The 18,065-nt window shown below is 35.8% G+C and overlaps 1 protein-coding gene across 1 annotated transcript; it reads left to right on the top strand.

Annotated features, from left to right (window-relative positions):
* Window positions 1-6,934: 6,934 nt before the first annotated feature.
* LOC113162309 (teneurin-3) lies at window positions 6,935-12,821 on the top strand. The gene is made up of 4 exons (XM_026360374.1): window positions 6,935-7,108; window positions 9,618-9,738; window positions 10,909-10,979; window positions 12,517-12,821. The coding sequence occupies exons 1-4, from the start codon at window positions 7,009-7,011 to the stop codon at window positions 12,819-12,821; spliced, it is 597 nt and encodes a 198-aa protein (XP_026216159.1). The 5' UTR covers window positions 6,935-7,008.
* The last annotated feature ends 5,244 nt before the right edge of the window (window positions 12,822-18,065 follow it).

The following is an 18,065-nucleotide window of genomic DNA, read 5'->3' as shown; positions in this document are numbered from 1 at the left end:
CATAAATTAAAATCTAAGGAGAGAAGAAAAAGAGAGCCTCAGCTTATTCATCTGTATAGGTCCAGGTTTGTAAACATGGGCGACTTTATGAGGCTTTAAACCACAGGGATGGGCCCTATAATAGATATCAATTTTGACCAAGTTCAGCTTCTTATGTGTGTGGCATAAATAGCTTTTCATACATTGCTGCACATGAAAAGATGCTGTTTACTTATGCTGTGTGTGTGTGTGTGCGTGTGTGTGTGTGTGTGTGTGTGTGTGTGTGTGTGTGTGTGTGTGTGTATCACTGTGAGAACCAGCATGAAATTTTAACCTTTTGGGGTTAAGACTAGGTTTTAGGGTTACAATCAGGTTTTGATTAGGATTTGGTTAATGTTTAGGGTAAGGCAGTACATGTCATAAATTAAAATTGGGGTTCTCTTGCATGGTCATTTCAATTTAGTCAATCTTGCCTCCAATGCTGCAAAAATCTTACATTTATTACAAATACCATGAGCACTAAAAGAGGCAGAAAAACTAAACATGGGATACAACGAGCAGGTCAGACCTGCTTAACATTACTGCACAGCAAACACCAAGAGGTTGTGAGAGTTTGCCATAGATTTGTAGCAGCAGCTGACCCTATTAGCTTTCCGTGTCACATATTAGTGTGGTTTATCCTAATGTGTTTTATCTAATTATGTGATTACAATTCATTTTATTGCTATGTTTTATGTGATGCATCATTTGCATCAACCCTTACCCCAGTAGCTGCTACTATTGCCATGGTAATACATGTGCATAAAGTTTGAGTTCAAGAGTTGTGATTAAATCAAGATGACACCATTTTTAAAAAACAGTATAGTCCAAAAAAATGTTTGCTTTTCCACTTTTTTTGTGTTGTACATCTAATACACTATATGCTGCAAAAATATTTACAACAAGTGTCATTCTGATGAATGTAAAATGTAAATGATATTGGGCTTAAGTGTAATGCAGAGTCAAATGTAACACTTAGATTTCAAGCTATCACAATCAAGTTGGTGTCACATTATATATTGTGTACAGGCTAATTCTTTCAAATCTGTGTATCATATGTTCAGTTTTCAATTTAAAACAAACAACAATAAAAACAACTTTTATTTTTATTTTTATTTCCAAAACCAAAATGGAAACAAAAATGCTTCACTGTCCTCACTTCATGTTATAGCCAATGGTGCCTGACTGATGTTTTTGCAACGCATTGCTTACAGTACAGTAATGTGTAGAATATGCTCTTTATTAATGTAAATATGTTACATTTTACCTGTAGGCATACAGTGAATTGGAAGAACAGCACTGAGAGTTCACTTGCACAAGTGTTAATATCCACGATGAGGGGCTACAGTTCAGTAATATTTGTAAGCTCTTGTTGTAACTAATTCAACCGTGTAGAAATGACTACAACTCAAACATATCGGTGCCTTTGTACCTCCTCACACAACCAAGTCAAACATATAGTTATCATCAGATTTTAAATAAATAAATATATTTTCAATAGAAAATTTACATGAGGAGTAATATTATATTATACAGTGCGTACTTGTATTTAGGTTGTTAATTAGTTTTTAACTCCTGGTGACAAAAAACCTCACTACAAACGAAGATCAGGCAGCAATATCTCTCTGTGAGCCCTTTAGATTAAATAAAATAAGAGCATTTCATTTTTCAGAAGAACTCATTCAACCACTTGGAGCATCATCACTTTGTGTCTTTGAAATTATTATGCAGGAGCATATGAATGTGTTGTATGGGTTTGAGGGTTGCTTCTAAAAAATATGACATAAACGTATTGTTAAATTATCAAAAGTCACAGGTTTTCAGCTGACAGCAATTAAAGGTTTATTGATATACTTGGATGAAGAGGCATTCAGAACTTTCTCTTTAATCCCTATTAACTATTTTCATTGTTCATTGAAGCAGAGTGTTTTAATTAACAATTTAATTATTGATGAAGCATGTGATCAAGCTTTGCTCATTCACTTATTAACAGAAAAAAACAACAGAAAGGTGATAATGGCTTTCACTCCTCTGTCTCTCTTCTCCTTCTCATACTCTTCATACTTTGACCACTCTTTGTAATTATGTTTTCCTCTCACCATCACAGTATGTGGAAATATCAGACTTGTTCATCATGTCTGCTTTGTTTAATGTTAATCTGTCCTCTATGTAGCCCCTCACTATGCATCTCGTCTTTAGATTTAAATCTTTTTTAAAGCTTTTTTTCATCTTTCTCTCTACTTTCCCTTTCTTTATATAATTTTTTTTATATAAAAAAATATATTGTCTCTCTTCATTATTTCTCTCCTAAACACTGTACAACAACAATAAGAAAACGAAAAAAAATCCAATATCAATTTTAGACTTATCATATTAATTATTGAAACTTATCAACATCATATCTGTGATATTTGTAAATGTGGTCTTTATTCACAACTTGTTTCTCTTTTTACATCAAGGCAAAGGAATAGTACCTTATAATGACAGACATAACAATGACCAAAAATAGCAGCAGTAGGCATGACTACAAGAATTTACAAAGATACATCATCAGTAGGGAGCAATGCTAACACAGCAAGCTTCATGTACTATAGAGTTGTTGCTGTGTCCATGATGTGACAAAAAAGGCTCTACACACAGACTGAATTTGAAAATACTGTCTAAAACAATAGAGTTGAGGACCTACTCAATTTGAGCACTTCACAAGGCGTCCTCAACACAGAGAAGTTGACTGAATAATTTACAGTGCTTGTCTGGGTTGTTTTATTCCAACAAGAGTCAGAAACACAGTGGATGACAGGTGGGAGCAACTATACACTTTCTTGGGGATTTCAGGAAGTTACATATGCACCTGTGTTTCAACGTCTTCCTTGTTGTTAATACAACAAAGTATTAGGGCCATGTTTTGTTCTCATGATGAGATTTAAGATGAAATTTTGAGAATAATGTCAAAATGCTGAGAATAAATCAAACTACCAGCTTTAACGAATAGTGTCAGCAAAATGCCTGTGAGATTTTAGTTCACAACTGGTTTTAGTATCCTGGGTATTATTTATCTTTAAGCTCATGAACACAGTGTAGTAATAAGAATTAAGACTGACAATTGCATCTGTTCAAAAAGAGAAACCACACAAACTTAGAAGAGGTGGCTGCAGTTGTACTATGCTATCTATGCTGGTTGAGCATAGAGGAAAGGATGGCTGCACCTACGCATAATACAGAGAGTTTACAGTATGTATCACAGGCTGGGACACAGGCGACTTTCCAGACCTCTAAGAATCAATGAAGAGTTTCTTCATCAGTTTCTTATATCTCTGCACCATTTGATGACAGTAGAACACATGATGATAAATCTACAGCCAGATGTGCTGTGCCAAAATGCAGTGCCATTACGTGCAACTGCATTATGCTCACTTTAATTAAGTCTTGACTAGACGTCTGGTCCACGGACAACAACCACACATGGCTCTACACATGTCAGACTAGTCAGCATCTGAAGTACAATGTCTCTTTATCTGCAACATGCATTTTGCTGAGACTATTTATTTAAGTTAAAGTTTGATTCCTCGTCAACATTTTGACTTTATTATCAACGTTTTTACTTTAATCTTGATGAAAAAAGAAAAAAAAATCCTCATGGCCTTAATACTCCATCGTACTTCCTCTGTGGAAATAACATCTAATTTACTTGTGATTCAGATTTAGTCCAGACCAATATACAAATCCAGAAATCTTTATTGCTACATGTGGAGCTGGTGTTTTCAGTACTGTGTGTAAAAATTTTGTATTGCTGAGTGCATCATGTTTATATTCTTGGGAGACCTTGAAGTCTGGCAGTTCACTGAACATAAAATGTAACTGCAGTGATTAACAGAAGCAGTGGAAGCATAAGGCTTTAATGTGGTAAATGCCTTCTCAAAGCTCCAGCCCCTTTGTGTACACATTATCTCCACACATCGTTACTCATTAGGACGCACACTGAAAACAAGTATCAGTCACGTTCACAAATAGAGCTCAAAAGAAATGGTTCAGGTTGTTGTCGATGCGTGTCAAATGCAAAGTCAGTACTTACTGTTGTGTTTTTTTTTTTGTTTTCGATTAAATAAATTTTTAGTATTAATTTAATTTAATGTAATTTAATTTAGCTTTTTAAGACATGAGCCAACAGCATATGCAAATCTGCACACAGCTTCAGGAAGTGATAGAGTAACAAGTCTCAGGAGTTTTTTTATTATTTCTCCTTTTTTCTCTTCAGGTTTGGTTTATTAGAAAAAAGAAAAGCTAGAAACACTTTAAAACCGTGAGGAATTCAGGCCCCCCAGCCAGCATAGCTCTTAGCATGGAACACAGCCCTGTAGGATGGATGAAGTGGAAACTTTGATATCCAAGATTAAGCCCCTACATACTGTATGTGAGCACAGGTACATTTGTACATGCGTGTGAAAAGACAGAAGCATTTAATGTAAATGAATGAGTTGGTAATTATTAGTGTCCCTGGTCTTTATTCCTTGTTGTCCGGCTTTTTCTCCTTCAGGCAACATTCAAATAAAACAGAGAAGAAGGGAACTCACACATAGTATTTTAGACAGCAAAGTGCATCACAACTCATCCACACAAGCAAACATACACATTAATAACACACACACATGCAGGTCCAGAAGGTAGGGGATTTAAGGCTCAGTGTCTCAGATTAAGTTGACAGCTTATAAAGCTGTCTGACCACTGCTGGCTGCCTTTGCTTCCTCTCTCTCTCTCTCTTTTTCTCTCTCTCTCTCTGTCTTGCTCAACATCTCTTTATAAATCTTCTTCTAATCTGACTCATCCAGCTTCTTTTTTACCATTCATGCCTGTGTCTGAACTCAGTATTGAATATGATACGTTGTCAAGAAAATCAAAAATAATACTAGCAAGCATTTGATCACAATTGTCTTTTTAAAGCTCTGCTACTCCACTCTCTCTCTCTCTCTTATTATTTATTTATTTCTCTCTTTCTGTCCATCAGTTGTTAAACAATTAAAGAGATTCTGGGCCACTAATGTTTTGTTCTTGAGATACTAACAGATAATGCACTGTCCTTTATACCAAAGCTAAACAAAAGCTGTAATACTCCCCACTGACACCAGCAGATGACTCTGTGTGTATCCAAAGAGGCACACATGATTCAAAAATTGCTGACAGCCTGTGGATCCATCCCATCAGCTTACTGTCCCATCTTAGGATCAATTCTACCTAATTTCTTACAACTCAGCATAAAGAGCAGCATAAAAATCAGCAGGCGTAGCAACTGTGTCATTCATAAAACAACAATCAGCAGTTCTGAGTGAAGACTCAGAACTAACTTAAAGATCACCCATTCACCTGAACACAGTCTACTGTAGTAATACTGGGTCTTTCTATAGGTTGATACAGTCTCCAGAACTGTTTCTCTACCTGTCACTTCTGCCACTAGACAATAATAAAATGATTGCTATAAAAATATTGTAAACCATCAGCCCCACCACCGCCTTCTGGAAATGAACAGCTTTTGATTACATCCAGAACTCTTAATCTAAGTTGTGTTCTAAACTCCACACAACAAAAACATACAAAAGGTGTGAATGATCAATATAATATTAGAAATCTGTGACAGGCTTTCAAGATTCATCGAGTGTTAGAGAGCAGAAAAAACTTTGCTGCTACAGTACGCTGCTGCTACTCTGCTGTGTGTGTTTGTATGTGTGTCCTCAGTTCCTCTATTGTAGTATCCAAAAATCGAAATTTAAAGACTCAAACTCTCTGTGAGTGACAATGCTTTCAGGCCAGAATGGAATCCAGAAGGGAAATAGCAGGAGGTTGACCCTTGACTGCCAGTGTGCTTGAACGGTCAAAGGTGAAGGAGAAGGGGTTTGTTGTTGTGTTGCTTTGTGATTTAGAATACATATTTGGGTGTTGATTGTGTGCCATTCTTACACAATCATACACCCGAAGAGAGAGAAGAATTGAAGTATTGTTTATCTTAGATCAAGTTAGTTTTGTTACTACAGGCAGACAGGCCAAAGTACTGTTAAGCCTTTCTGAAGAATATTTTCCTCTTGGTTTGGTTACTTGTTTTTATGCCTACTGTGTGCCATTTGTTTTTTTCTGTTACATATGCTTTCTATATATTATTGCTATGTTTAAATATTTTTTTATTTACTTATTTGTTTAAATAAGTGAAATGGAAAAAGGTCTACTTTCAATTGGAACAATTCTCAGAAGCAAGTGACAGGCAAACTCAGCATCTTAATGAAGTAAAATGAGGAATGAAATAGGCTAAGAATAATCTACACTATCCACAGAGGGCAATGAACAGATGTGTCCCAGCATGCTTTAATAGCAGCATGATAGTACCAGAGCTTGCTGGTACATGTGGTTTACACTAAAGGGCATGAAGGTAGTTTTATGACATCCTCTTTAATAATGTATCACTAAATCATGTAAGAAAATACATTAAATGTATTTATGAAAAATCTATGTGTAAGAAGCGCTTTAACGAAGCATATTTAGAGAACAGTATATATACAGTAGCATGACTTGTGAATGTATGAATTCATATGAATTACAATAATATAATAAAATTGACTCTATTTGTAAGAAGCTTTTGATGAGGACACTGGATGAGTTGTGTCTCTCTGATAGCCGTATTATCCCTGTGAACACAATTGAGTATGCTGCTGCTCGTCAGAATGTATGTGTAATCCATGCAAAAGTATACGCTGCGGATAGTGATCATCAGCACATACTGTGTATAGTTGTCGCTTCACTTGTTAAGTATCACTTTAAAATGCAACAACCATTATTACATCACTTAGAAATTGACTACCTCTTTTTCTGTCTCTGTCTGTTTTTGCAGGTGAAGGCCGACAACTTTTTGTTCTCTCTGTCTTACTCTCTCTCTTCATCTCTCTCTTCGTCTTTTAGTTTCTCACTGTTTGTCTTTCTGTCTGCCCCGTTGTAAAGCAGCATGTCTATATGTTTGCCACCAGAACAAGCAGAAGCATTATGGAAGTGAAAGAGCGCCGTCCATACTGCTCACTGACCAAGAGCCGCAAGGACAAGGAGGTGCCGTACGGTAAGATAACAGATAACTATATATGTGCACGTATATATATATATATATATATATATATATATATATATACTGTACATATATGTTCTGGGTAGAAAAGTTCATGTCCATGAAGCATTCTAAAGTCCTAAAACACAATAATGCAGTACAAGTTGGCAGTAAACAGACTTTTTTCTCTTTTTTTTATTTAATTCAAGGTTCATGAAACACTGAAGTTCTTTTAAGTTAATAAAAACAGACATAGGGGATCAATAGTGAATCTGAGTGCCTTAAATAGTCTTCTTATTCTTAGACTGACTATTTGATTTCTCATATTTTATTTACTTCAATGATTAGATAAGCAACATGCATGTTGTAATGCTGTAGATATTATTGCAATGCTAACTTAAAACTAACTGCTAAAAACCACTGAACACACCTGAAAGATAAAATTGCATTCCCCAGATTTAGAAATTTTGCCAAGAATGAAGATAGATCTTGATGCTGTTGGACACAGTAAATGCTGCTATGGTTGCTGTGCAGAAAAACATTTAGGTTAATAAGGTTAAAGTAAGTCCACAATGTCATAGAAGAGATAGATCTAAATAATTCATGAAATTGTGCTGTTACTGTAGGGTAAAGTGCTAGGTAATGCATAATGGCAATAAGTATCTATAGAAATAACAATTTCTGAGTGGGTGAAGTGGCAATGGAGGTGTCAGTTGTTCTGACTAATAGTCAGAAGGCAGTAGTTGATATGTAGAACGTAATTTATTAGAAAGATGTGTTCAGGCTGTTTAAGTCCAGTTTCTGCTTCAAGATACAGCCTTCAAATGTGAATCCTTAGGGATACCCACTCTCATAGAGAGATGCAACTGTGGCTACACCCAGAGCCGGCTCTTGCCTTGGGCTATTTAGGCGGTCGCCTAGGGCTTCACCTGCTGGAGGGGACACTGCTGCAAGCCCTTAAAAAAGTTAAAAGAATAAATAAAATAAAATAATTAATAGTAATAATTTGCAGCCCAGACTTTGGCACTCTCTGGCTTGAAAATAAAAAATAAACAAATATGGAAAAAAAATTCTTTCTTCACTGTCAAATTAAAATAACTCACTGTCTGCATTTGACTCATACTGCCACTGTCACTTCGTCCCCTGTGTGTTTGGCTCTCTGTAACATAAGTTAAATATCTAATCACCTCTCCATGTCTCAATCTCAAACTGTACACTTAAATTACAGAAGGGAGTGTGAATCAAACCTAGAAGAGGGTTGAGTGCAGAGCTAGGAATTTAGTCAGTTAGTCTTTTGACTATATTTGATACTCTAAGGACAAATTTGATTTATGTAATGTGACAAAATATGAAAGTCATGAAGTTATCTTGAAAAGTGATGAATAGCTAATAGTTTAATACATACACCATATCATCTTTAGGATCCTACTATAACAGGCTGTTCGAGCAGATAGTTGCAGAGAATGGGTAGGATGGCAGTACAGCAGTGCACTCTGGTTGTCTAAATACAGTCACTTCAGAACACATTTAGGCTTTACACACTTAAGTGTGTACATGTATTCTTCTCTTTAGTCTACACATAATAACCCATAATGACAAAGTGACAACTGTATTTATATTTACTTATTGTTGAAAATTAACAAATTAATTAGATGCATTGATCTAAGTCAGTGCATAGTTAAATAGCTGTTTTTTGCTCGTCTCTTCTCCCTGCACACAAATAGAAAGGGAGGTTTGGACACAAAGATTATCTGGTTAGCTTTAGTTAAATTAAAGATTGCGGTTCAGTTTAGTTCGTTAATGTTACAGGGCCTTCATCATCATAATTACAATAATCAACACACAGACTTTCTGGCTAAAAATACCACATCACCTAATTTTCCCTTTTGCTTATGTTATAATTACTACAGCTGCTAGTTGTGGCCTAACTGTACGGTGTTCCTGTCTGCCATAATAACCATAATAACGTGCTGGCACAAACATGAACTTCCCAGTCCATCCTGATCTGCTCCATCACCATCTTATATGATCACCATCTTCACTGTCAAAGACAAAATCAGATTTCAGCACATGAGTCACATGGCTGAGAGCGTTATTGGCTGCAATCTGCCATTGCAGAAGGACCTGCATGACTACAGGACCCCCACTTGTGTAGGACATATTATGACCCAGCAGCCTGACCCAGAAAGAAATTTTTAGACTCCCTTATGGCAAGAGGCTATCACTGAATCAGGATCAAAGCCTCACACCATCAGAACCATGTATTTCCTGTTCCTCCCACTGAAACAGGCTCTTGTCCCAGCTTATGGACAACAATCTGATGAAGATGAAAAATCCTTCTAAACTATATCAAGCTTCACCTTCTCTCCCGAAGTTCAAGATAAATTTGACTCCAGGTAATTGCTATAAATCAGCGTAAACAAGGCACTAAAGACAAACACGAGTTTGTATGTGTGTGTGTCTGTGTGTTTATGTGTGTATGTGCGTCTGTGTGTGTGCATGTTTGCTCATGTGTATCCTATAGGTTTATCAGGGGACAGTGAAGACTGTGCTATTGGCTCCCAGGGACTGCGAGTTCCCACTCAGAACTCTTACTCGTCCAGTGAAACTCTCAAGGCCTTTGACCAGCACCAAGACCAGACCAGGTTAGAACTGGCTTCATTGGAATGTTCTATTTTGTCTAACTAAATGGATAATATGAGATATCATACATGTGTGAAACATTAAAGAAAGTGGCAAATTATGCTGCATTCATTGTCTAAAACATATTTTTCAAATATGATTAAACCTGCAGAGAGCTGCATGTGTGCTTAGTCCTATTTTTCTATATTCTACAAAAGACGGTATTCTTCTCTCACATGTATGAATAGCAGTATATATAAGGAATGTACAATATGCACAATAAAACCAATTTCAAGTCTTACTGGTGTTTGTTCAGTTATACTGTAAATAATAGAGCCAGCTTACTTTATTTATTGTATTGTTTACAGCAGAGTGCACTCGTTATTCATCAGAATATCAAAGGCAAAACTGGTTAGAATGAATTGTATGCCAAATATTATAATTTAAGTATAATATTTTCCAACCAGTACTATTTGATAATAGCCCTTTATTGTCAGCCCACAGACATTTTGCTTCCCTGATTGTGGTTTGTGTTTGGTATTGCTTGGTATTTCTGTCTCTCTCGGCAGAGATAATTAATGTGACCAAGGTTCTTTTTTTTTTTTTTTAAGGAGAAGCATGTGAACAACCCAGCAGACTATGTGTGTTTATTGTGTTTTAGTTATAACTCATCAGGAACTGTCCACTTAGTTAAAAATGTTTTCTTTATTTGTGTTGATTAATAGCAGTGGTAAATTATTTGCAATCTGTTCAGATTGGTTAATAAATAAACTCCATAATTTTACTTGGGGATTTCTTTACTTACTGGAATTTCTGTATTTCTTGGTGCAGGATGCAAAGACCAAAAACTTTACTTGTCTTTTATATGTTATTTCCAGTTAATAGAATTTGATTCAGCTGTCTGCATATCTGCTGTAGGTTGTTGAAGATCACTAGTAACAATGTAAGCCTCGATTTTGTCGCCAAACTGTCTCTTTTGGTCAGGTAATACTATAACACTCTTAATGATTTGAGATGAGTACACACCCTGTTGGCTTTCTCATTATAGACCAGGTTTAACAGATCTGATAGCTATGAACTCAGGAAAAGGACAAAACAAAGTGCATAGTGAGTTTCACTGGTTGGATTGTGAAAGACTGTCCTTACTCATTACTGTAACCTAACTGATGACTTTTGTCCTTGGATGTTGACAGGTTACTGTACGGGACGACTAGGGGGCAGAAGGACATGGTTCACCGTGAACAGGATGATTTTAACAGACAAGGTCAGAGTCTACAATCACATGCGCAGACACTGCCCTTGCTGTCTTTTTTTTTTTTTTTTTTTTGTACAGCCCGTACTATCCAATGCAAATGTAGCTTTTCTTTCCTCTGGCTGTATATTTACTGTACTGATATTTATTTACTTTACACATGCATATCTTATTTGGTTGTGGGGACATAGTTGTTAAAACTTGCTTAAAAAATTAAAGATGGAGAGATGGGGATTTGGAAAGTGATGTTAAAGCTAGTGTGTCAGATTAACACTATAATGGGCTACTTAAAATGACGTATCCAATCTCATGAAAGAAATAGGACATTAAAAAAAAGAGTTTTACCACAGAATGCATTCATTGTTCAACAGCTCCAATTAACACAGCGTCAATATTTGAGAAAAAAAAAATAGTAATTACTCAATCATCATCTTATCGCCTTCATTTTCACTGCCGGCCTAATTGGAGCTAATTTAAAATGAATATAACTTTTAATTGAACATCTGCACTCGTTATCTCTTGTTGTGCCAATAATTACCAAAAGCATTTATAATTTCCCTTTTCATTTTCTGATTAAAGATGAGGAGGAACACACTGAGATTTCACTGATAATTTGTTAGTATTCTTTTCAGTTATATTTTAAAGGATTACCACTTGTATGGTATGTGTGAACCTGACTGAATTGATGTCAAAGAGTTGCTGCAGATGGCTTATGAAATTTAATGTATTGTTTTATGAAAAAATTTCCCCAGATTGTAAGTTATCAAATATTAAAGAGAAAAGAGAAACAGAATCAATTTTAAAGACACCTTCTTAATTGTGCTTTTTGTTTAGTTTTTTTGTTTGTTTTTTTTATTTTGTTTTTGTATCAGAACAGTAAATTCTTACAAACAAACAATATTTTGCATGAGATTTAATTACAAAAAAGGCTGACACTGCATCTGTTAAACATCCATCAGCATATTGTCAGTAAATTCCTTTAACAAGTAACAAGGAATGTAATTTTACAGCAGGCCTGATTTTTCCAGACAGATTTATATTTTAAATGTATCTAGACATTGAAATCTTACCCTTCTGTGTCAGCTTCCTTTTTAAAATTCCTCCCCTTTGTACTATTTCAACAAATGCGGCCCTCTACTATATTACATTTTATCAATAGAAACGGCGTTGTCAGCGTGTAGTTGCTAAAAGTCTATTTCAGTGGACAAAACATCTATGTGAAAACATTTCCTTGTTTTTCTTCTTCCATTATTGATCCTAGTTCAAGAGAACTCTCCATTTACATGGTTATGCATATTTTCAAATATCTGTTTAAATTACATAACTGGCTATTATCCACTGTTAAAGGGGGATATACAACTGTTCTGTTGCCACAGGCCTGATTTGGAGAGAGATTTCAAATTTCAGATTTTTATCTTATTAGGAATTTGTTCTAAAAAGGACAGAATTACAACAACGTGCTATTCCTTAACATGTACTATACATACTTATGAATATACAATATTCCTATTTTAAAATCATTTAAAATCTCAATCTGTTTGTGTTTCAGCTCAGCATTTCAGTCTTCGCCAACTGGGGATTTGCGAGCCACCATCACGTCGTGGTCTTGCCTTCTGCACTGAGATGGGCCTGCCCCACCGGGGCTTTTCAGTTGGTATGGCCCAGGAGTTAGATACTGATAGTCAGGCTGTGATGTCACCAGAGCGTGCCATGCGACTGTGGGGCCGTGGTGGTCTGGGTAAATCATCTGGAAGGAGTTCCTGCCTGTCCAGCCGCTCCAACTCAGTGCTGACTCTTACTGACACTGAGCATGAAAACAAGTCAGACAGCGACAATGGTAGGACATCACGTTAACCTTTTCTCTTTTCCTCTCTAATCTCAAGTAACTCTTTGGATTTTTTTTCTTTTTTCATAAATAAATAACAATGTGTTATATACATATATAGGGATTACAGTTTCCTAAACTTTCTCATACAAATAATCTCTACACTCAATACTCAATCCAATTTCATCAGTTTTTATTCCTTTTACAGTAAGGTACAAGTAGAGTGTGCATTATGTTCACTTTTGATGGGTTATGTACAGTACAATATATAGTACATCATTCATCAAGTTAGAATATGCTCACATTTCTCACATTACTTCAGCTTGAAGCTCAGCTCCTAACAAAGATATATTTTGAGTCTGGAATTATTTTTATTATTGAGATTTGAATTTCATCATTTGCATCTTCTCCTTTATCAGAAAAAAAAGAATAATGAAAAAGAGAAAAGAAAAACGGCTGTTCACTTTTAGCTCCACTATTGCTGAATTTTCTCATCTCGTTGTCTATAGACAATAAGTACTTTACATCTAGTCATTTGGCAGATGTCTTTATTCAAAGCAACTTACAAACGAGGTACATGGCAAGGAAAAATATCAAGGAGAAAAACATTCAAGTAAAGTGACAGAAGTATTTCAGTGTCATGAGGTGCAAGGTACAGATATTTTTTAATAAAAGATTTAAGTGCAAAGAAAGTTGCAGAAAAGTTTTTCATCATTTTTGAAATTTGGGAGTGAGGCTGCTGAGCGTGCAGTACTAGTGTTTAATGCCTGTGTGTTATAGAAATATTTCGGTTTTGGTTTGATCTTAAATAGACAATCATGAATATGGTTTAAAAAATAATAGTAAAAAAATATTCCTACAAATAAAAAATATTCATGAAAAGTAGATGAGTTACAAGTAACCTGTGAAGCCAGGTCAGAAAGACATATAATCAAGAACTGAAAGCAGTATTTTTATACATGCAATTCTGCAGTAGATGTATAATGTTTCATTATTTAGTGAATAGACTGTAGTTTTAAAGACATTTCTAATTTGGGGGTTTTGCCCAACAAAAAACAAAAAAACAACAAAAACAAACATAGCAGAAGGACAAAAAAACACAAAAAAGTCCATCTGTGTGTGCATAGGTGTGTTTTAGGGTCAGTGTGCACTGATTTTATGGATGTAAAGTGTGTATAACGGTGTGTGTGTGTGCTGTTGTTCCTTTTGTGTCTGTGTATGCATTTTTGCTTGTATGTATTTGTGTGTTGTACACATGTGATTGTGTGATTGCATGTACAGTTCATGCTGTCACACAATTTTCATTTATTATCCTTGCATTAGTTTTCCGTAACAGGTGTAAATGTTATTCTTAATAAAGGACTTGTTCATTACAACACATACACATAAATACACAATATTTTCATTAAGCACACACAGTGGATTTTCATTAAGAGATGTGGTGTTGTAATTAACAGTGAGACAAAGCGCTGAGTTATTATTTTTTCTATATTAAGTTTGATAATGTTTTTATTAAATGGCATAATGGTGTGGATGTTAGTGCTCTGGAGGATACGCTTCGCATCTCTAAAAGTGAGTAGTCATCAAGTTTTCAAAGGCTAATTGACTCTTTAAAATACAGGTGTGTGTTTGTGTGTGTGTCTGTTTTCAGAATTCTTGCAAGAAGTCAGCATCTGCGTTTTCTTTCAGTTGTGTGTGTAAACATAAAACACCCTTCGAGTCTCATGATGGTGGTGGCTGGTCATTATCAGAGTGGTGAGGAACGGCTACAGGCAAGGCAGCTGTTGAGATATTGATTAAGTGTTGAAATAATTAGGTTATTATTAAAAGCGATGTAGGAATTTATAAAAAATACACAGATAATCCAGGAAGTTTTGACTGTAAGACTATACAGTAGGTCCAGGTTTTCAAAATAAATAACAAAAATAACAAATAACAGGGAGGCAGAAAACATTATGGGAATGTCTAAATTCAGAAGAGAAGCAGGCAAAGTTGTAAATAAAGGCTGAACTGAGAAAAGGAGAAACCTCTCTGTATTGTGTGTTCTCCTGAGAGGAAATATTAGACCAGAGACTTTTGGTTGGCTCCCCAGTGGACACGCTCTCTGTGTCTCTCTCTAATAAACACACACACACACACACACACACACAAACACACACACCCTCTGGTGTGGTGTCTGGACCTATGGGTGCCCAGCTGCTGCATTCCTAGTTACTTGATATCGGTGATCTCATCTACAGCGACAGAAAAAGGAAGTTGTACATTTACAATTTCTATTGTTAACACCCTGATGCAGGTGATACTAAGGCCTGACTGAAAAAGGCCTCAGATACGCACAAAAACATAAACTCTCACTAGAGGACAGCTGAAACATATACATATGCTCTCAAATGATAGTGGGAATTGTGGAAGTGTTGTGTATGTTAACTTAAAAAATGCTACATAGGTAGTTATTGTGCGTAAAAGGAGCAACAGACGGACATCTAGTTTTGTATCATAGCCTCCCCTGCCTAATTTCTTTAAGTCAAAAAGTGATAAAGTGCAGGCGTGTGTGTTTGTGTGCTTAGGGTGCATGAAGAGAGGATGACGCTGAGAGGATAAACTGGTGCAGTAAGACATGACCAAAAAAGAAAGCGTAACTTGGGATGGATACAGGCAGGCAGATAGAGAGGTAGAGGGGTGTATCTCATCATTGCTAACCAGATTACTTTACTATGTGTCAACAAAACACTTAATCCATTTGGCATCTCTAAGCCACTTAACACTATAACCTCAGTGCATACAGACATACACACACAAATGTAAGGCTCAAAGAAGCTGTTATACTTCCAGTAGTCCTGACTTTATTAATTGAACATTTGCATTAAGGGCACCACAGTAACATAAAAACATATGTAAACAATACTTGATTTACAGTATTATTATTGTTGTTATTATATATTGTACAATTTATGAAGAAAGCTATGTTTAGGTCAAAGGTCAAAGGTATGTTTGAAAGATTACGGCGCCTTCTGTATTTACACATCATCTGATACTCAAACTAAACCATGGGATTACAGATATTCAATTTTATTTTTCAGTGCGCATTTTTAAATGCAGTACATGTACTTGATAAACACTACAGCACCCATGAGCACAAAGGTCTATTGTACTGGAATCACAATGACAGAGTTTTGGCCTATTCACTAAGTTTTATTTTATGAAATTTTATGTTTTGCATTATAAACTCTGGTTTTGTGTTATTTTGGAAACATGCACCATGAGGCTTTACAATAGATGGGACTCATATTTGATTCTTGTAATTCTCAGATTTAGAAATTTAACCATCTCCAAGTTAAGCCCTCATACACATTTGACTTTTCCTGACTATCCTGTCTATACTCCATCACCATCGGTGGTAGACATTACAAATTATCTCCTGGCTGAATGAGAGCAAGTCCCTGTAGCTAGGTTCCACAGTCGAAGTGTTACCAGCTGTGCAGAGGCTATTATAGTTAGATAGCAATGTAGAGTGTTAATATCAGCTCCAGGGCACATTCACATTTTTAAACAAGTTTCTAATATAGGAAATTGTCATTAAGAAAGTCATGTGTCAGCTACTAAAACCTGCAGTTTGGCTACCACAGAGTGGGACGTGTCACAAGAATGGCTCTCCACAGACATAGCCAATCTGGATGGCATGCTCTTGGAAGGATCTAAACTGTGACAACAACAATGATGGATTAATGTGTGCATGTGGTGATTGCTCACACTCACACTCACTGAAAGTGTAGTACTCCAATGTTACCATTGAAGTACACACAATAAACCACTTTAAAAGTAATTGTAGAAGTTTATTTCAAATCGTCTTTAAGCCTTCAAAGCTCAGTTTGCTTGTGTATCTGAACTGGAATTATCAGTCATTTACTCACTGAACGTAAGTAAGGAACAACATTAAGTCAGTTTTCTAGTTCTTTGTTACTCAATCTTTAAGGCTCGCAGTATATCTAGTACTTACTGTATGTGCATTGACTCTGGTACTGTCAAGATCAAACACAAAGTATTGTAAATATATACAGTATGTATCATCGTATTCTTCCATGTGCTGCTTAGAATAATATATTCTTTAAATTGTTTATATTATGGGCTTAAACTATACATCAGGTAGCCCTAACACAGTGTGTTCATATACAAATGTCTTCATATATTAGGTAGTTATCTTGTACAAACACTTCTAAAAGCATACATATGCACAGATACATGGTGGAGGAACAGGAAACAAATCTGCTGGAAAACACAGAAAACAGCAATAACGAAGATGCATGTACAGTATAAGTGTAGAGATGATATGTGAATAATCATCAAGATGGATTTGTAGACACTTTTCCATTATCCACGCTGCAGTACTGATACACAGAATGCCCCTTGGTTATGTTTTTGCTAAGCTGATGCTATATATTTAATACAAAGCAGTCTTCAGGAATAAATAATGTATCATCTTTCTTTTTCTCTCACAGCAGGTGAGGAGAGTAGCAGCGAGTGTGTTTGTTAGAAAAAGACTGCAGATGTATGTCAAGCTCATATTGTACACTACTCCTTGAACTACTTATTTGTGTGTGAGTGTGTGTGTGTGTGTGTGTGTGTGTGCTTATGTGTGAACAGATAAATGTTCTGTCTTGTGAAAGTGGTGAGGTCACATGTATATAGAAAAATTAGTTTTACGCCAGCAGCTGAGATGTACTTGAGTACACAGGATATACGCCCCACACATACACATACATATACACACATACCCTCACACACGGCCTTGGTGCCAGTCATATTCAATAACAATCTAGTGCTGACCAGAGAAATCAATGAATAACAGACTAACTGACTAGAGGGTTTAACTTTGGCGCCACTAACATGGAGAAGACACTTCATTCCATCAAGTGGCCAACATTAAATCATTAACCATACAGTATTGCTCTCACACTCCCTCCTCCTCTCGTTTAGCCCTTCTTTTCCTCCTCTCTTCTTCTCTTATCTAATTTCCATTTTAATCTTTTTCTTCTTGTCTTTGTTCTTCACTGTTAAAATGCACAATAGACAGGAATCAAAAAGTTCAATTCTCAGGGTAAAATGTCTACTGTGGAATTCATTTATACAACTTTGATAAAGCAATGTAACAACTAATGTTATACCTACTTAACAGTATGTAACAGGAAGCATCAGACATAGTGTACTGTAACCATTTAACTATCTGATAAATCTACTAACTGTCTTCTGTTATGTTCAGGTTTTAAGTTATTACA

Source organism: Anabas testudineus, chromosome 1 (genome assembly GCF_900324465.2).
Source record: "Anabas testudineus chromosome 1, fAnaTes1.2, whole genome shotgun sequence".
Classification (NCBI taxonomy): domain Eukaryota; kingdom Metazoa; phylum Chordata; class Actinopteri; order Anabantiformes; family Anabantidae; genus Anabas; species Anabas testudineus.
Note: the sequence above shows the minus strand (reverse complement) of the source record. Positions and strands in the feature narration are given on the sequence as shown.

What these genes read in the sequence shown, in the direction of transcription:
- LOC113162309 (XM_026360374.1), top strand. Translation starts at nt 7,009, where the DNA reads ATGTTTGCCACCAGAACAAGCAGAAGCATTATGGAAGTGAAAGAGCGC. An exon ending in GGACAAGGAGGTGCCGTACG is followed by an intron (nt 7,109 to 9,617) that starts GTAAGATAACAG and finishes TGTATCCTATAG; the next exon opens with GTTTATCAGGGGACAGTGAA. An exon ending in CAGCACCAAGACCAGACCAG is followed by an intron (nt 9,739 to 10,908) that starts GTTAGAACTGGC and finishes GGATGTTGACAG; the next exon opens with GTTACTGTACGGGACGACTA.